This window comes from Eurosta solidaginis, chromosome 4 (assembly GCF_040869045.1).
Source record: "Eurosta solidaginis isolate ZX-2024a chromosome 4, ASM4086904v1, whole genome shotgun sequence".
Classification (NCBI taxonomy): Eukaryota; Metazoa; Arthropoda; class Insecta; order Diptera; family Tephritidae; genus Eurosta; species Eurosta solidaginis.
In genome coordinates this window covers 162,492,711-162,511,974 of record NC_090322.1, presented here as the reverse complement: position 1 = coordinate 162,511,974, position 19,264 = coordinate 162,492,711, and the positions used below count along the sequence as shown (strand labels likewise).

At 38.8% G+C, this 19,264-nt stretch overlaps 1 protein-coding gene across 10 annotated transcripts in view; it reads left to right on the top strand.

Annotated features, from left to right (window-relative positions):
• Positions 1-19,264, top strand: part of LOC137250560 (protein obstructor-E-like) — a 535,879-nt gene that overhangs the window by 459,181 nt on the left and 57,434 nt on the right. For all 10 annotated transcript variants that reach the window (XM_067783589.1, XM_067783590.1, XM_067783588.1 and 7 more), the window contains 2 exons: positions 2,229-2,462; positions 17,131-17,319. In XM_067783589.1, the coding sequence (XP_067639690.1) occupies positions 2,229-2,462; positions 17,131-17,319 (423 nt within the window). The remainder of the gene's footprint in view (positions 1-2,228; positions 2,463-17,130; positions 17,320-19,264) is intronic.

Genomic DNA, 19,264 nt, shown 5'->3' with positions numbered 1-19,264 from the left:
TGTGCATTCATGCGATCCTCTTATTAAGCTAGGAACTTTAATCTATATGTATAGCTTAGGACACCGTGACAATCCATCAAAAGGGCAAAGAAGTTCTGCAAAATCGCGAACGGGTTATGAAAATTGGAAAATTCATACAAGATTTGGAATCTTGTAATCATTTTGATGTAACTTTCCAAAATCCAAGAGATCACAAAGTTTAAACATATATTAATATCCCAAACGATTATAACACTAAAGATAAAAGTTATTATAGATGTGACATGAGTTGAGATACTTAGAAAACTATTTCGAGCTGGAAACTTGAAAACTTTTACGAGATAAAAAATATGAGCTAGGCGACGCACAGGGCGAGGTAATTCGTAGAATTTTATGAACCAGATGGAATATTAAGATACATTTCTGAGAGAGCTACAAACTTAATACCTGACACCTAATTGATAACCCAATGACAATGCATGTAATATGGGAAAAGATGTTGAGGGCTGGTGACCGGAGCGAGATATGAAGAAGTTTCGTACAAATAGGCAAGTCTCGCGGTGAAGTTTCAAGATACTTTCCAATGATTTACAAACGTGAAACCTCACACACAACTAAAGGGTTAAAGGCAATACAACAAAATGCATACCATTACGTGGTGCACATGTCGAGAAAAAAAATAAAATCATACGAGTTGTTAATGGCCATACAAAAGCAATCAGATTTTACAATGAAAAAAAAAAAAATATTATATTGCACCTTGGTTTTTGGGTAACCGACTTATAGTCAGATCCCGAAGTTAACTTCTTTTCGTAGTTAACTTCTTTCCAATACGAATATTCATAAATCTAAGAACAAATTTCCCGCTGCATTTTGACCCATTTATCTCAAAGAAGTGCTTAATTTGTTTTTTCTTTGTAATCTTTAAGATATTGTTTAAACTGCTACATATCTGTCATTTACTTCCACTTTATTTACTGCGATTAATTTTAATCTCTATACGCTAAAGTTACTCCTTTGTTTTGCTACCTGAAAAGCCATCCCTAGTCCGCTGAAAACGCACATTCATTAGCTATAAATTTCTTTGAAATTATAAAAGGTTGAAATTAGGTTCCCTAGATTTTGCCTTCAAAACAAATTTGCAGCCATGTTAGCAATAAGAAAGTCGATAAAAACTGTATTACATAATGTACTCTTCCCCCTAAGATAAATTAAATTTTAATTTCTGTGGAAAAAATTGACCTAATTAATCAACACTGCTTTGCTGGACGAATTATTCATTAGCAGCTCAATACAAATCAACTCCATGGGCTAAGATATTTAAATATTTTGCCTCGAATATTTGTTTTTGTACATACATATATTGAGTGCAGCACGTGTGCTCGTGCATGTCACACAATATTGACTTAGACCACGAACAGACAACGGAAATTGTGCTGCGTGTTTTGGCACATTCAATAATAAAATAAAACAGGTTGAAAAAATCTGTCCAGGTTTGTTTATGTATGTGTGTATGTATTTTGACGTATACCAGCAAAAAATATTTAATTTATGTAAGGTTACCTGCAGACGTTCTTCTGCGTTAACTTTGGTCTATCTGCATAACTTTTAGGAAGGTCTTACTTCTCACTCTTATTTTCCTTATCCTTTTAATTTCTTCGTCATAATAGGGTGGGGGTACATTTAGGAAAGTTCCTTTACTAAAAAGCAGCCAACTTTAGGCAAACATGACCACACCACCTGAAAGACGGGTACCAGTGCGTATACGTAACATGTTTTTTATTTGGTATAAAACAGCAGAGTTACATACAATTGAAGCTAACATAAGCGGGCTAAAAAATATATGTATTATTGCTAGCAAGACGTGGTGATGGTTGGATACGTTTGAAAACAGTCCGATCAGCGCAGTAGTGCGGGTTCAAACCCCACTCCCGGCAGAGGAGGCTTTGAAGTGATTTAGAATGTATAATCGAAAGAGCTGTCGCTTTTTCCGTCCCAATGCCGAGTTGTTTCAATATATTCCCAAACAATTAATTTACTCATTCAATAGAAGTTTTTCTCGTGCCATAGATAATAAAATACGGGCAGTACTGCATGGAGCGCAGCTGGGTTTATTTTATGCTTTTCGGTTTAATAAAATATCTTAAAACCTCAAATTTTATATGAAAAAATCTGCCAAACATACTCACACCGTTAACTACTTACCTACAAATTTAATTGCTACTAATTTAAACTTTTTTTCTTTACAGTGAGCAATGTGACTGGGCAACAGTTAAAGGGTAATCAAGAGGACCCATGCAAGGTGAAAGGACGTGTAGTTGCCGATGAAGTCTATTGTGATCGTTATTGGGAGTGTGTTAACAATCAGCCAGAGCTTTACGATTGTCCCAATGGGCTTGTGTTTGCTGGAAAACATCGCGGTGTAACGGAAGGTTGTGATTATCCATGGCGCGCCGACTATTGCGATGGCAAGCAATTAGCGAGTAAGTAAAAGGGTTAAAGGAGGGGGTAGGACTTTGTGAAGGTAACATGTAATGTCTGTCGAAAATGTTGACTTTATGTTTACTATTGAAGTTGTTGTGGTTTTTGAACAAACACATACACGCACATAAACACACACACATACGCTCCCTAGACAAGCACTTTCAAAACTAGCCATGCAATGTGCAACATATGTTGAAAATCATTCACATGCAACACGCGTCATTTGAGTGCCGCTATGTAGCATATCGTTTGTTGTTATATACGAGTATGTCATTGAGAGTTTTCCGAATTGCACCGGCGACTATTCTCCTTATTAAAAGTTTTTACTGCATTGTTACGCGAAAGTTGTTGTCGCTAGATATGTTGAGTATGGTGTTGCAATATGCAACTTTTAACACAATTGGCTGAATGTGACTACGCTATGAGTCTATGCATGAGTATATGTATATGTATGTAGCTATAATCGATGTAAGACCAATATCAATGGGCAAACATACTTTTTTTTAGCGTATGTGGTGTTGTGAATAAAATAGCAGCGACAACGTATTGAAATGTAGGGTGACGCAGTTTGGACTTTTTGGATAGATTAAATACAAGGAATTATAAGGCAATTAGGCTATACACATATCCGCAGCCGATCAATCAGAGGTTTGTGGCCAGAAATTACATTATTAGCACTGATGCGGTGAAAGGCATCCGAGGTGAAATCCATGAACAGCATGTTAGGAAATGATAAACGATCTAAGTGTGGTGAAATCACAAGAAGATAAATCTGCCTCTTAAGAGGCACATGCAAATTTGCAATGATAAACGTTTTTATCAAAAAATCGCGCATATCGACAAGACCTTTGGCATTGTATCTCCGAAAAGAGCGTATGTATCCAATAATATATCGCATCCTGCTATATATTAGTGACTCATGTATCCAATAAAATGGGCACAGCCTTCGATACAAAATATAGAATACTATTTCCTTTAAGAAAAATCTTAAAGAGATTTGCTTCCTGGATATGGAGCGAAATTTCTGCAACACTGTAAGCTAAGAAGACTGAAATTTGATATCGTTTCTACTTCGTGACGACGTCATTTGGATAGGATACCACACCATTCTCATTTGAGCTGGAAAGCGCTGCTCTTTTTGAGCAACAACGTGTTGTATGACTGTGTCTTGTCAGTAGCAGCGATTTTTATTAGTCAGTCACGTTGCTGTGACAAAATTACAAGTTCATACATAACTTGATATGCAGTGACGGACATACCGTCTATTACTTTCGTTGTTTAGAAAAGACAAAAACCATTGAATCGTTTTGCTTAAAAAAGTCCGTCCTTGAACATAAAACAAATAAGTTGTGGCGAAAAAACGCAAAATTAGTGTCGATAAAAGTGTAAATTCGTAACGAGTTACCTAGCTTGCATTCTAATATCCTTGCTGTACTAACCGTAAAGTACTGCTTACTTAGTTAAGGCCCTTTTCGGGTTTTCTATTAGAGTAGAAAAGTTGCGGCTTGATCACTTAAGTATCAACAATGCCTCCTAGAAAAGTAGTATCGGTTTGCTATACAGCAAAGAATAGAAAAAAATCATAAGGCGAAACTGCAAAGCTTTGAAAATTTTTGTTCCATTGAAAATAAGAAGCGCACTGGCCGTCCAAGCATACTATCTCGCCGAGACATTAGCTTTATGTTGAAAGAGGTCGAAAAAAATACAAGAGGTTCTGCCTCAAAATTGTCCCAGTAAATGTAGAACACACAGGACATTCTGTTCATCCAAGAGCAGTCCAAAGAGCTCTGCACAAGTACGGACAGCAGAGCACCGAGCAAAAAGCCTCATATTTCCGAAAAAACTATTAAAACTTCAGTTGGAGTTAACGAAACCACACAGGTAAAACTGCATAAATTCTTGCAAATAGCAGTAATAGTCAGTCTTAACTCGATTGGTGTACATTATGCCTTAAAATTGGGACCGGCCCCATGTTAAGCTGCAAATTGATCGCGTCGAAATGGGGTCCATGCTAGAACACAAAATCTGTAAACAGAAGGATGTTACAGGGTGTTTTGATTGCACCAACGCTGTGGATGTTGGTCATCAATCAATTGCTTTGGCGGTTCGACAGAGGACCAGTCAAACTCACAAACACCTATATGTTTTATGCCGACCCCGAACGCCGGCTGCAAGGTAGATGAATTTCTTGGCATAAATACACTCTGACAACTTCGCTTAGAAAAATAGTTTTTTAATTAATAAAAAACAATTTTTCTTAATTATTGATGTTGCTTTGCCCGGGATTTAAGCCCAGGGCTTTTGCTGTGGTTGACTCAACACGATTTTTCCTCCGAGATGTGTGACGAACCCTTCCGGCGAAGATTATAACTCCCACTCAAACACATTTGTTAGCTCGGGCTCCCTTTTTTCTATAAAAAGGACTGTTCTCACCTCTCATAGTAATTAATATATAATATGTTTGTTCCTGTTTTAACTTACATATGTATTACGCTCAACTGATGATAGAAATTCTGTAGTTGAGCAGTTTTAGATCTCGACGCTTGACAAACCGCTGCCCATCAACGAATCTGTAAAAAGAAAAAAAAGACAAAAAAATCATCGCGTGTGACAAAGTCCCGTCAAAAAAAAAAAAAAAAAAAAAAAAAAAACTACATTTTCCAAAAAATTGTACTTACAAATTGCTTTGCTTGAAACTTGGTTTTTTGAATGGCATAGTGCGATGTGAAAAGAAGTGTTTTTTTATTTTAGTTATTGAGCTCAAGGTCGATTGTTTAGTTATTTTTGATATCGACGGCTCGGTTGACTAACACGCTATCTTGGCTGCTATTTCTAGAATTCGTTATAATATTTATTAAAAATATCCTTTCTAAGAATTCGTGAGCACAAAAGGTGCTCGATGGTTCCCTTCTCAAATCGGCACTTCTTGCATCTACTGTCGCTAGGCAGAGGTGCGCCATTTTTAGCTGGTTCATCCGTTTTTTTCATTACCGTCAATTCCCGTATGCTTTGGGACCCAGTATAGGTATATGCTTCTCCGTATGCTGATTTTTCCAGTTATTGATTACACTATAACACAGTTTCAGATGGTGTGCTATGCAAGATTATTCCCCAAATTGCTGCTTGACTATATATATAAAAGTATTTTCTTCCAGTGTTCCTACTGCTTTGGTTACAGCTACTACTTCCTCCTACAGCGGTCTGGAAGGATTTGTTTGTTTCCGGATCAGCATAGTATACCGCAGTAGTGGAAGGAGTACCACTACCTTAGAACCATCGGTGTACACGTGTATCACCTCGTTCGCCATTTGGATACCTTTGCGCCAATCATCCACTTCTTTTGTAGTCGTAACAGCCACTTCGAAGCGCATATACGGAATCATGTATTCTGTTCGTCCTGTAATTGATAACACTATACTACTATGGCCGTAACGTCCGCTCTCAAGCTGCCCCGAGGCACTGAGCCTCGTATGTTACAGATAAATGAAAACAAAATATTATTTACAATTTTGTTGTTTTACCGGCCTATTGATTTGTAAGAGCGCGGGTTCGAATCGAGCTCAAGCCCTAAAAATAATATTTTGTAGCATTATTATTGTTGTGATGAATTTTTTCTTAAATGAAACAAATTTTCAAGTAAAATTCGATAGGCTTATTCAACACGGTCCAGAGCTCACTTTCCTTAAAGCGACAATTAGAGACAACCCTAAATAAATTAGATTAAAATGGAAAATTTTTGAAATTGTTCACTAAGATGTTTTTCGTATCTAATATTTTTCGCTCTGTGCATACATTCTTATTTGCTTCGTTAACAATCACAAACTCGCGCACATGATTCTCCTTTAGATACATGCATACTCTGTACATATGTGTATGCGTAAGTTTGTTTGGATACCTGGAAGTACTATTGCTATTGATTATGGCCTCTTTGCGGTTGTGTGCGTTTTTCCGGTGTCGATTGCACTTTAATAGTTTCATCGCGCATTTTGTGTACGCCATATATTGACGCCAAATGGTAAGTAGGAGATGGGGGACCCTATGATATTTTGTGTGTTGTTCACCGGTGTGGCACGCTTTGTGGTGTTGTTTTGCGTACGTGGTAAATATGCATTCGTAACTATTTACAATAGAAGAATATGCGTGAATATACACGTTTTGTACTTCATACTCATACTTGAAATAGTTTTTACTCACACAAAACCGCAAATAAAATTTTGTAAAATTTTTAGTTGGAATTTATTATGGCATAGTTGAGCTAATTGTGGTCTTAGATGTGCGTGTTCGCATGATAAACAACAAAGCTACGACAACAACAACCACTTTGGGAAAATTTATGAGGATATTCTTTAATATGTGTGAATATAACGATTCTTTCTTATCATTGGCTGTCTGCAGTAATCAAATTGTTTAATTTACTTTGGCTTTGAGCTAAACAAAGCTCGAAAAGGACAAAAAAATAATGTATGAAAAACGTTCTAAGAACAATGAAAAATATTTTTACCATACACAATTTTTTCTCAATTAAGTATAAGATTTTTTTAGCAATGAGAAAAATGTCCATGTATGTATATAAGGGGGTTTGGAAATAGACAAATGGTTTTAAGCTCGGAAAGAAAGTGAGTTATGTATGGGACTATGGGACGGACTTTAAAGCTGCTTTCGATAGCACGAAAAGGAGCTGCCTATAAGCCGCTATATCTGAATTTGGTTTCCCCGCAAAACTTATACGGCTGTGCAAACTGACGTTGAGCAACACCATCAGCTCAGTCAGAATTGGGAAGGACCTCTCCGAGCCGTTCGAAACTAAACGAAATTTCAGACAGGACATCAACATAGTCCAGCGAATTAAAACGCAGCGGCTGCGCTGGCTAGGCCATGTTATGCGAATGAAAGATGATGCTCCGGCCAAGAAAGTGTTTCTTTCGGAACGAGCGTATGGAAGTAGAGGTAGAGGGCGGCCCCCAATCCGTTGGAAGGACCAGGTGGAAAACGATTTAAACTCCCTTGGTGTGACCAATTGGCGCCGGTTGGCGGAGCGAAGGAGCGACTGGCACGCCTTGTTGGACGGCCATAACCGTTTAGACGGTTAAGCCCCAATTAAGTAAGTAAGTATGGGAGGTTTTCTCGTTTTTAGAATAATCTCATTGTTTTGATTCAGAAATTCCTATGGCAAAAAATATTTATAATTTTGGAATTTTTGTATTGTATCTTATCTTTTACCTTTTCAAAGAAATGAAACTATCCGGCTGGTTGAGGCCCTAGTAAAGGCAAACGCTGAAATTCCCGCCTTATAGAAAATATGATGGGCGACGAAAAGTAGGATTACAATAGAGCCTTACGAAAACTTCTGCTGTGGTGCTAGTATTATATTGGGAAGGAGATTGGGTTTTTAAGTACAGTCGCTCATGCCGTAAACAAGCGGTTCTTCTAAGCATCAAGGCGAGGCTTTTATATTTAACTAGCTATGCTAGGCGCGTCCTGTCGGCCATTTATTTCTCATCCTATTTCTGTTAGCTTCACTTTAAATATCCTATCTCAATTCGCCTTCTTCGCTATCTATGCTTCCGGCTCTTTCGTTTCCTGATCTCTTCACTACCTTAGTTCCTGACCATGTACTTCTCCATCTGTGTATTTTTTCTCTCTTCTCTTTTTCCTCGGAATCATCTTATAGAAACGCAAATACGATTTTTTCAAAACGGCCCAACTTCGGTTCGAGTTGCAACTCCAACAAAAAAGGTATCAGAATACTAATCTAGCCAAAAAGACTCTTAGAATTAGTTTAAAAAAAAACAAGTAAGGAAGGTTAAGTTCGGGTGTAACCGAACATTACATACTCACTTGAGAGCTATGGTGACAATATAAGGGAAAATAACCATGTAGGAAAATGAACCGAGGGAAACCCTGGAATGTGTTTGTATGACATGTGTATCAAATGAAAGGCATTAAAGAGTATTTTATGAGGGAGTGGGCCTTAGTTCTATAGGTGGAAGCCGTTTAGGGATATAGCCATAAAGGTGGATCACGATTGACTCTAGAATGCGTTTGTACGATATGGGTATCAAATGAAATGCGTTGATGAGTATTTTAAAAGGGAGTAATCCTTAGTTCCATAGGTGGAAGCCGTTTCGAGATATCGCCATAAAGGTGGACCAGGGGTGACCCTAGAATTTGCTTGTACAATATGGGTATCAAACGAATGGTGTTAATGAGTATTTTAAAAGGGAGTGGGCCTTAGTTCTATAGGTGGAAGCCGTTTCGAGATATCGCCATAAAGGTGGACCAGGGGTGACCCTAGAATTTGCTTGTACAATATGGGTATCAAAAGAAAGGTGTTAATGAGTATTTTAAAAGGGAGTAATCCTTAGTTCCATAGGTAGACGCCGTTTCGAGATATCGCCACAAAGGTGGACCAGGGGTGACCCTAGAATTTGCTTGTACAATATGGGTATCAAAAGAAAGGTGTTAATGAGTATTTTAAAAGGGAGTGGGCCTTAGTTCTATAGGTGGACGCCGTTCCGAAATATCGCCATAAAGGTGGACCAGGGGTGACCCTAATATTTGTTTGTCCAATATGGGTATCAAAACAAAGGTGTTAATGAGTATTTTAAAAGGGAGTAATCCTTAGTTCCATAGGTGGACGCCGTTTCGAGATATCGCCACAAAGGTGGACCAGGGGTGACCCTAGAATTTGTTTGTACAATATGGGCATCAAACGAATGATGTTAATAAGTATTTTAAAAGGGAGTGGGCCTTAGTTCTATAGGTGGACGCCGTTCCGAAATATCGCCATAAAGGTGACCCTAAAATTTGTTTGTACAATATGGGTATCAAAACAAAGGTGCTAATGAGTATTTTAAAAGGGAGTAATCCTTAGTTCCATAGGTGGACGCCGTTTCGAGATATCGCCACAAAGGTGGACCAGGGGTGACCCTAGAATTTGTTTGTACAATATGGGCATCAAACGAATGGTGTTAATGAGTATTTTAAAAGGGAGTGGGCCTTAGTTCTATAGGTGGACGCCGTTCCGAAATATCGCCATAAAGGTGGACCAGGGGTGACCCTAATATTTGTTTGTCCAATATGGGTATCAAAACAAAGGTGTTAATGAGTATTTTAAAAGGGAGTAATCCTTAGTTCCATAGGTGGACGCCGTTTCGAGATATCGCCACAAAGGTGGACCAGGGGTGACCCTAGAATTTGTTTGTACAATATGGGCATCAAACGAATGATGTTAATAAGTATTTTAAAAGGGAGTGGGCCTTAGTTCTATAGGTGGACGCCGTTCCGAAATATCGCCATAAAGGTGACCCTAAAATTTGTTTGTACAATATGGGTATCAAAACAAAGGTGCTAATGAGTATTTTAAAAGGGAGTAATCCTTAGTTCCATAGGTGGACGCCGTTTCGAGATATCGCCACAAAGGTGGACCAGGGGTGACCCTAGAATTTGTTTGTACAATATGGGCATCAAACGAATGGTGTTAATGAGTATTTTAAAAGGGAGTGGGCCTTAGTTCTATAGGTGGAAGCCGTTTCGAGATATCGCCATAAAGGTGGACCAGGGGTGACCCTAGAATTTGCTTGTACAATATGGGTATCAAAAGAAAGGTGTTAATGAGTATTTTAAAAGGGAGTAATCCTTAGTTCCATAGGTAGACGCCGTTTCGAGATATCGCCACAAAGGTGGACCAGGGGTGACCCTAGAATTTGTTTGTACAATATGGGCATCAAACGAATGGTGTTAATGAGTATTTTAAAAGGGAGTGGGCCTTAGTTCTATAGGTGGACGCCGTTCCGAAATATCGCCATAAAGGTGGACCAGGGGTGACCCTAAAATTTGTTTGTACAATATGGGTATCAAAAGAAAGGTGTTAATGAGTATTTTAAAAGGGAGTAATCCTTAGTTCCATAGGTGAACGCCGTTTCGAGATATCGCCATAAAGATGGACCAGGGGTGACCCTAGATTTGTTTGAACAATATGGGCATCAAACGAGAGGTGTTAATGGGTATTTTAAAAGGGAGTGGGCCCTGCAGAACTTTTTCATTTTCTTCTACTTAATATGGTAGGTGTCACAACCATTTTATAAAGTTTTTTCTAAAGTTATATTTCGCGTCAATAAACCAATCCAATTACCATGTTTCATCCCTTTTTTCGTATTTGGTATAGAATTATGGCATTTTTTCATTTTTCGTAATTTTCGATATCGAAAAAGTGGGCGTGGTCATTGTCGGATTTCGTTAATTTTTCATACCAAGATAAAGTGATTTCAAGTAAGTACGTGAACTAAGTTCATTAAAGATATATCGATTTTTGCTCAAGTTATCGTGTTAACGGCCATGCGGAAGGACAGACGAACGACTATGTATAAAAACTGGGCGTGGCATCAACCGATTTCGCCCGTTTTCACAGAAGACAGTTAGTATCATAAAATCTATGCCCCTACCAAATTTCAAAAGGATTGGTTAATTTTTGTTTGACTTATGGCGTTAAAAGTATCCTAGACAAATTAAATGAAAAAGGGCGGAGCCACGCCCATTTTGAAATCTTCTTTTATTTTTGTATTTTGTTGCACCATATAATTACTCGAGTTGAATGTTGACATAATTTACTTATATACTGTAAAGATATTAAATTTTTTGTTAAAATTTTACTTTAAAAAAAATTTTTTTTAAAAGTGTGCGTGGTCCTTCTCCGATTTTGCAACTTTTTATTAGACGTACATATAGTAATAGGAGTAACGTTACTGCCAAATTTCATCATGATATCTTCAACGACTGACAAATTACAGCTTGCAAAAGTTTGAAACTACCTTCTTTTAAAAGTGGGCGGTGCCACGCCCATTGTCCAAAATTTTACTAGTTTTCTATTCTGCGTCATAAGTTCAACTCATCTACCAAGTTTCGTCGCTTTATCTGTCTTTGGTAATGAATTATCGCACTTTTTCGGTTTTTCGAAATTTTCGATATCGAACAAGTGGGCGTGGTTATAGTCCGATATCGTTCATTTTAAATAGCGATCTGAGATGAGTGCTCAGGAGCCTACATACAAAATTTCATCAAGATACCTCAAAATTTACTCAAGTTATCGTGTTAACGGACGGACGGACATGGCTCAATCAAATTTTTTTTCGATCCTGATTATTTTGATATATGGAAGTCTATATATATCTCGATTCCTTTATATATGTACAACCAACCGTTATCCAATCAAATTTAATATACTCTGTGAGCTCTGCTCAACTAAAAAAAAAAAAAAATACATTAATCTATTCCAAGGGTTACCTAAATAATAAAATAAAAATAATTTATTACAACTCAAGCGAATCGCACCGTAAATACGGTTTTTTTTGAATAGGTCGGTCCCTGGTCCATTTCTCCGAATGAAAAGTTTCTCAAATACTAACGTGGTCAATTGAATACATCTGTACCGAATTTCAAGCCAATTGCACCATACGTTATTTTTTTCTGTAAAGGTCGGTCACTGGTACTTTTAGGAATAGTGTGCTTCCTGGTCCACTTTTAAAAAAATAAAATTATTACAAATATTTACCCAGCCGAAGAATTACCCATGTAAAAAATTTTATGCAAATCGCACCACACGTACTGTTTTTGAAATAGGTCGGAGCCTGATCCGCTTCCCGGAAATAAGGATATTCGTGTAAAACCAAGTCAAGGTTACAAGCCAACCTAATAAAACCGCACTGCGTTGTTTAGTGCACGCAAACAACCGGGGTTTTTGCCCTAACCAAAATAAGCATACGTTGCGACAATGTAAAGCATGTGTGCAAACCTCAAGGTTTTCACGCAGCAAATTGAATATCGGTTGCTCTCATACAAGTTGTATGTGCATGAGACATTTTTGACAGAAAATTACTTGCGTGCATTTATATTAGGTTGGCTTGTTAGTTTCGACGCCATCACACATTATTCCGAAAAAAAGTGATTAATAAGATATTGATTTTTTAGCAGAAGCCACGTTCCCCAATTTTCAAAATTGGTCGTACCAACTCAGAAGCCTTCGCGGCCATTCACAATGAGATATCATACCAAAGATTTCTCAGTCTATTAAAGAACATGTGGATGTCCGCAGTGTACTAAGTTTAAATATCCGATTGGACCATTACCTTGGGGCAGCCAAATACTCACATGCCTTTATGCAGCGAGGAAATAGCCATTAGCCTTCAATAAGTTGCGCACAAAACACAGATTTGAGTGTTTTCATGATGAGGATCTACATAGCTCTAGTAAAACTATGAGCGGACGGGCGCACGCCTGGAGTTAAAAAAAAGTATGGCTTGGCCAACCCACATGAGAGGATATACCGTAAATCGTTCCATTTACCGTGGGATAGAAAAAGGAACAGACTGAAGCCCAAAGTCTATCGACCGATTGGAACTTATAAGAGTGCCTTCAGACCTGGTAAATATATTATCAATCAGATCTTCACGATACGCCAAGTCCCACAGTGAGTCCTTACGATTGGAGGACTGACACGAACTATTTCCTTGTGTAAATTTCAGTTTAAAATTATGCCAATAAACGTAATGGGCCTGGTAGTGAACAAGAACTAGAGGAAATATTTTTTGTAATTTAAGAAAACATTTTATGATAACGTCGGTCCCATGACAGACTAACACCTTTCAGCTTCTCGCATTGAAAACTAACACGTTGCAGTTCTTTCCGTTAAGCTGCATAAGTTTCTATAGATATTTACGAACAAAGATCCGAAGACCGATCAGTTTGCACGAATGGATTAAATTTTGCAGCCAAAATTTGCAGCAGACGGGAAGCCTTCCTTAAGCCGTCCCTAACCGGCGGAGAAATTGTATCTCCCTTCTTAGGAAAAGGGTTTCATTCACGATTTGTGTAGGGATCTGCCTGATCCCAGATAAGAGCCCATTTGCGGCCACATCTGACTGTTCTTTGACTCTGCAATTGAAATCCCCCGTCGGCTTTTAAACCGACAATGTCAGATTGGCCTCAAAATTTAACACAGCTCAAAGCCGGAGCAAAATATTTATAAAATCATAATACACATTTTGTTCATATTTTAACTGAATGGTGTTCGTTTAAAAATTGGTTTTAAAAGCAGAACTCCCACCGCATACCAAAAAGCACCACCATACTCATCTTTAGCTTCTAGAAAAACGGATGCTTATATGCATTTTTGTCTCAAACCAAAAATCAATTAAAATCACATAAGGATAAAACCACAAAGTTCTATGAATAGACTATAGACTTTGCACATAGCATTGTTCGCTTTCATTTCAACTTTGTATCTAAAATTAGAGCAAGCTTAGAATAGCTGAAAGATCACATACAAATTGTCAAGAACTTATACGGGCAGTACACGAAAACAAGTTTATGCCGCTGTGAGCCAATAAACCAAACACAAATTGAATACTATAGCTCAGCAGCATAGGGAGCTCTATAGAATAGGAAAGAAAAATGTTGATATGCGCAAACAAAATTTTGTTATTATTAAATCCAGAGGAAGATACCCGGCCAAAAAATCCGGTGGATGACGGAAGGTTTCAAGATAGAATCAGATTCCTGCAGGATTAATAATGTCGACTTGAAAACTGATGTACAGAGGTACTTGAGTTATTGAGGGAAAACTCCCTTGCTAGCTAGCGAGAGAGAAGACGAACCAGATACTCTAATCAGCGATGACGTAAAACAAAGTAGATGTGGTTACCACATATATAAGGCAAAATGTGGAACATATTTGACATCCACGTCAATTGAGAGAAATGAAATGCTGAGCAAAAAGTTTCTGTTAAATACCTAGAAATATTGGCATCCAAACAGATACCTGATTTAAGAGGCCACGCCTCTAAGGGACTTAAGAAAGCATCTTTGCAAGCACTGTGAAATATGGGGATATATGGCAGCTGGAAGCATTGAAGAAAAACACAAACCGGTCATCAGGGATATTTAAGAAAAGGCGTCGGGCCACGAATTGCCCGGGCGAAGAAGAGGAAATGAATCTCCCTAGGGAGTTACTCTAGCTCAACTTAGATCTGGATACTATAGCAGGTTAAATTCTTACATATCCCGAATCAATCCGACGTACATTATGTATGTCCTGCTTGTAACGTGTTCCTACATTACATCAACCATCCTTTTAATTGCAATGTGGAACCAACGCCTCTAGCACACTTTCACTCTGGTACTCCCCTGTTGAAACTGTAGGTTGGCGTCGGACTCCAGTTAGAGGTTATTAATGATAATTTGTGAGTGGTCGCACCTACCGGATAGGGCGAAACACTACCACAACAAAAACAACATGACGAAATACCCTACTATGACGAAGCGAGAATGGCAAGTATTCCGGCTGAATAATAACAAGGCGCCGGGGAAAGACGGACTTCCCAGCGGGATGTTCAAATGCGGAAGCGGAGAGTTGGTAAAGAGCATGCCCCAACTCCTATGCAATATAAGGTTAGACGAGTGAATGCATAGAATATATGAGTTCCATCCTCTACGGATTCGATAAGAAGTAAAAAAAATTAATTTATAGTAAATGGGGATAAGACGAATGACTTCCTGTCATCCAAGAAAAAATCAGCACATTTGTCCTTTGGCTTTTGCGTAACTGTTGACAGATATAAATTCGACACAACGAAGGACTTCTTATATCTAGGAACCAATATGAACGTCGAAAACTATGTCAGTTAAGAACTCAAATGAAGAATAGTTCTTACCAACAAGTGCTACTTTGGACTGAGTAGCAATTGAAAAGTAAATTCTTCTATAGACAAGCCAAAAACATGCTTTACCAACCGCTTTTATATCTGCCTTGAATATGTTTCGGTGAGTAAAAGCCCGAAGGTTTGATTGGCTTGATCAGGTTATGCGAATGGACAAACCGCTTTCGCCAGGAAAGCATTCCAATCCAAACCGCTGTTAGGAAAAGGAGGAAGGGGAAAGCTCCACTAAGTTTGTAGAGGCAGGCTGAGGCAGAGAAGGTCAGTTATAGCGAATCTGGAATATCTCCGTTGTGACTTTTTCCGAAACGTCCAAAATTGCTCAGGCGATTGGTGATTCTTATGCTGACTAGGGCTCACTTCCCAAAAATCATATTATAATAGTTTTGCCGGTAGAATAACAACATCACATTTTTCCACATAGCAGAGTCACATTACGTTACGCCGTATGTGCATTTCTCTGCGCTCCCTTTCAGCAGGCACCAATTTCGTCATAACTATAAAGGCCATCTTGCTCACAGCAGTTCAACAATATATTTGTCCACACATTCGGGGTACTAAATTCCTAATGGAAGGCTCATCTCCAAAAAGTCTATGTACAGATAGTCTTTCGCCGTAAAAACGAGGGCAGTGAAAAATTACATGTTCTGCGTTTTCAATTCGGTGGGACAGTGTCGATAGAAAGGATCCTCCTCTATCCCGCGCTTAAGTAGATATTCCTTGAAGCCGACGTGCCCGTTCAATATCTGTGTGAATTGGTAATTTAGTTCCCCGTGTTTTCGCTCGTACCATTCCGCTATATTTCGAACTAGCATGAAGTACCAGCGCCCTTTTCACGATTTTTCCCACCGTTTTTACCACCTAACTAATGTTCGTGACCTTGCGCTTTATTAGCATCTTCAGATGGTCGGCCATTTCACCTGAGAGTAGATCTACTGGGATTTTCCCGGATAAAACATGGATCGCGTTGTCGGACACTAGTAGGCTGCTAGTATATCTTTGTGGTGGACAATTTTAGATCCGTTCCATACTGGTGCTGCATGAAATTTTATCGAGCTGGTTACGTTGGATATTAGCTGACGGGTAGGTTCGCCTGGGCCATCGATGGTAGGGGTTATTCGCATAGCTTTAAAGCTTAGGTAGGTTATTCACTTCGCTAATAGCAGTAGTAAGCTGGCAGTCTGTCTATTGACACGGCGAGAAAAAAAGGACAATGCAACCGCTGCCTCTCTTACTCGTTTTATTTATTAATAATTACTATCTGAAGTTTTTTCGCTCTCTTAAACTGATCATTTGGTTGAACCCTTCAAGTGGTATCATAAAGGTCCTAAGAGCAGTCCAACGATTGCAGCAGCATAGCTTAAGATCCCGCAATAATACTTTTTTCGTTTAGTTAGTCAAGAATGTGTCAGATGACCTACTCTCCCACTTTACACGCCTATGTGCATGCCATAACAATAAAGAGAAACGAAAACATGCTAAATGCAACAAGCACTATAGGAGAATCCAATTTATGAGTACAGAAATACCAAAGTAAGATCTAAGTGTTAAATCTTGCACTATGAATATGTTCGAAAATGTGTCGATAAAAGCTTACGGAAGCGTTTGAAGGCGAGAGGAGGCGTTCGATTACCCGAAACCAATTCCTTAATGAAAGAACGAAAACCAAAACAAGCTTATATTGGTTGCACGCTTTTGCGTGAGATAGGGGCTGCTTGGTGGGTGGATATTGGTAGCTACAACAACATTAGCAAAGAAACACAAAATGTTCTTGTTTGCTTGCTTTTTATGTTGGAGTGTTGCTTGTACGAAGCTAAGTTACATGAAAGCGACAATTTACTGTTCTTTTATTACCCGCACACATCGACATACAAAGCAAATTGGTTGATAGGAACTCAGAGTTAACTTATATGTAATACGTATGTCCTTCCTATTCTTTTTTTTCATGTTTTTCCAGATGGTCCCATAGGGACTGAACATTGCGACTGGTTATATGGTATCTTTGGCCATGAGACGTCTTGCACGCGTTATTGGACTTGCTGGAATGGTACTTCTACGGAGCAACTTTGTATCGGCGGTTTGTTATACAACGAAAATGCTCACAGCTGCGATTGGCCAGATAATGTCGATGGTTGTCAAAAGCATCGTAAGTATGTTAGGCTAAGCTTAAATAGACTTAAGTTGGATTGGCTAGATTTTATGATGTTTATGAATGATCAAAGGCTTGTTAGCTCAGTTAGGTGTTTTTAGTATTGCGTTGGAATGGTAATATTACATCGAAGGCAACAACAAAGTAATTTAATCTTTCTGTACTATCAAATATTGTTTGTGCTATACAACCAGCCACCGTTTGCTGCTTGTTTGGGTTTTGCAAATTAGCACAGCTCCGTTCGGTTTCAATTGAATTACTTTGCAATCTTATGACTCTACTGAATAGAAAGTTCTGTTGGAAATTAAATGCACAAGTAGAGCAAAGGACGCCTGATTTGCCTTGAAATGCTGTATGTGGGTCATCAGGGAGATCTGGAAACTCTGTTTACGTACATACACTGATTTGAGATGCACGTTAAGCAGGCACTCTTGGTTCAGGCAGCCAAAATCCTGATGTCTGTGTAATGAACAGCGGATCTTTCTTTGAACAGCGTATTCTTAGAAAAACCTCCACTCTGAGTTTCAGCTGGTATTTCGACGCAAGCCCATCGCCAGTTTTCTATATTGGTAGGGTATTTGATATTAACTTGGGCATTCAAGCGGCAATTGAGAGCATAAGCTCAGAAGTGGTGCCATCGAAGATAGTTTGGGAATACCTGGCATGCAATATCCCGCTCAACTGTCACGAAAATATCTTGGCCTGAACATTTTCTTGTAAAGCTTCCTTGTCGGACAGTCTGCAATTCGAAGCTCCGCTGGCCACCTGCTTTAAGGCAGAACAGTGCAAAAACACTAAGAAGCACATTATGTAAGCTCATTATGAAAGGGATTTTCGTTAGAGAGGTGAGTTTGAGTTGGATGTACCCTGAATCCTGGGGCGCGAAACGCACGAGAAGTCTGCTTCATCTTGGAAGGGGGCATATCTCTTTCATTGGGACTTACAGTCACACAGCAATCGGTGGGCATGCACAACAGCTGGATGCTCCCTTTAATGACTACTGCAGAAGCTGTAGACACCAGGAGGAGTTAGAGATAGCTAAGCACTTTCTATGCGATTGTCCTTCTACTTTAGCAGAATAGGAAGACATTACCGGAATTTTCTTTCTTTGATGTTCTTACTTGAATTTCCTGAGATTGGCTGAATCGAACTGTTGGTTTAAGTAGGGGAGAGATCCACGTGGCATCATAATGGTATGCGCCTAAATGCACAAGTGTACCTTAGCCAACCTATGTTGAAAGTTATGTTTCTTGCAGAGCTTATGCGGATTTCAAATTATTATTAGCACCACTGCCGGCTTCGTAAGTTTTGAAAGCGACACCACCTAGCGAATAACACATAGGTATGGGTCCAGGCAAAACGCTCCATATCGTGATTTACTTCGATTTTGGAGATGATGCAATAAATTAAAAGAGCGAGTATTTGCTAGCGTATGAAAATGATATTGATCTTAACAAACGAGCCGCAAACCCCAGCTTCTCATTCCTAGACAAAGAGGAGAAAATGAGGTTTTTGGCGAATAACAACAAGCCGGAGTACATGCTATCATTGAGGAAAGAAACCTTGCCCTCGCTCTTTGAAAGTAACGTCATTTTAGAAAAATAGAAATTCTAAACTGCCAAAGACGTACTCCATCAGGGAACCGGAAATAACAGTGTAATGTAGGTCTAGAAATCCAACATAGCAAAATGTTTGCCAACAAATCCAACTTTGGAATTAGCGGATCATTGAAAAGGAAGGAAGTCTCTATTCATACTTTTTTATGTATTTGTCGCAATCGTGGAGGTTGTCGAAAAAATATGAATTGTCCCTTGTAGTACTTAGTCCAGAGGAAAGTTCTATGGAATATCTATTGTTCTTTCCGTGCCTGGCGCAAGGAAAAGCCAATGAACTGGCTTAGTCTTATTACATAAAGGGATGGAAAAACTTTAGTTCATAAAGT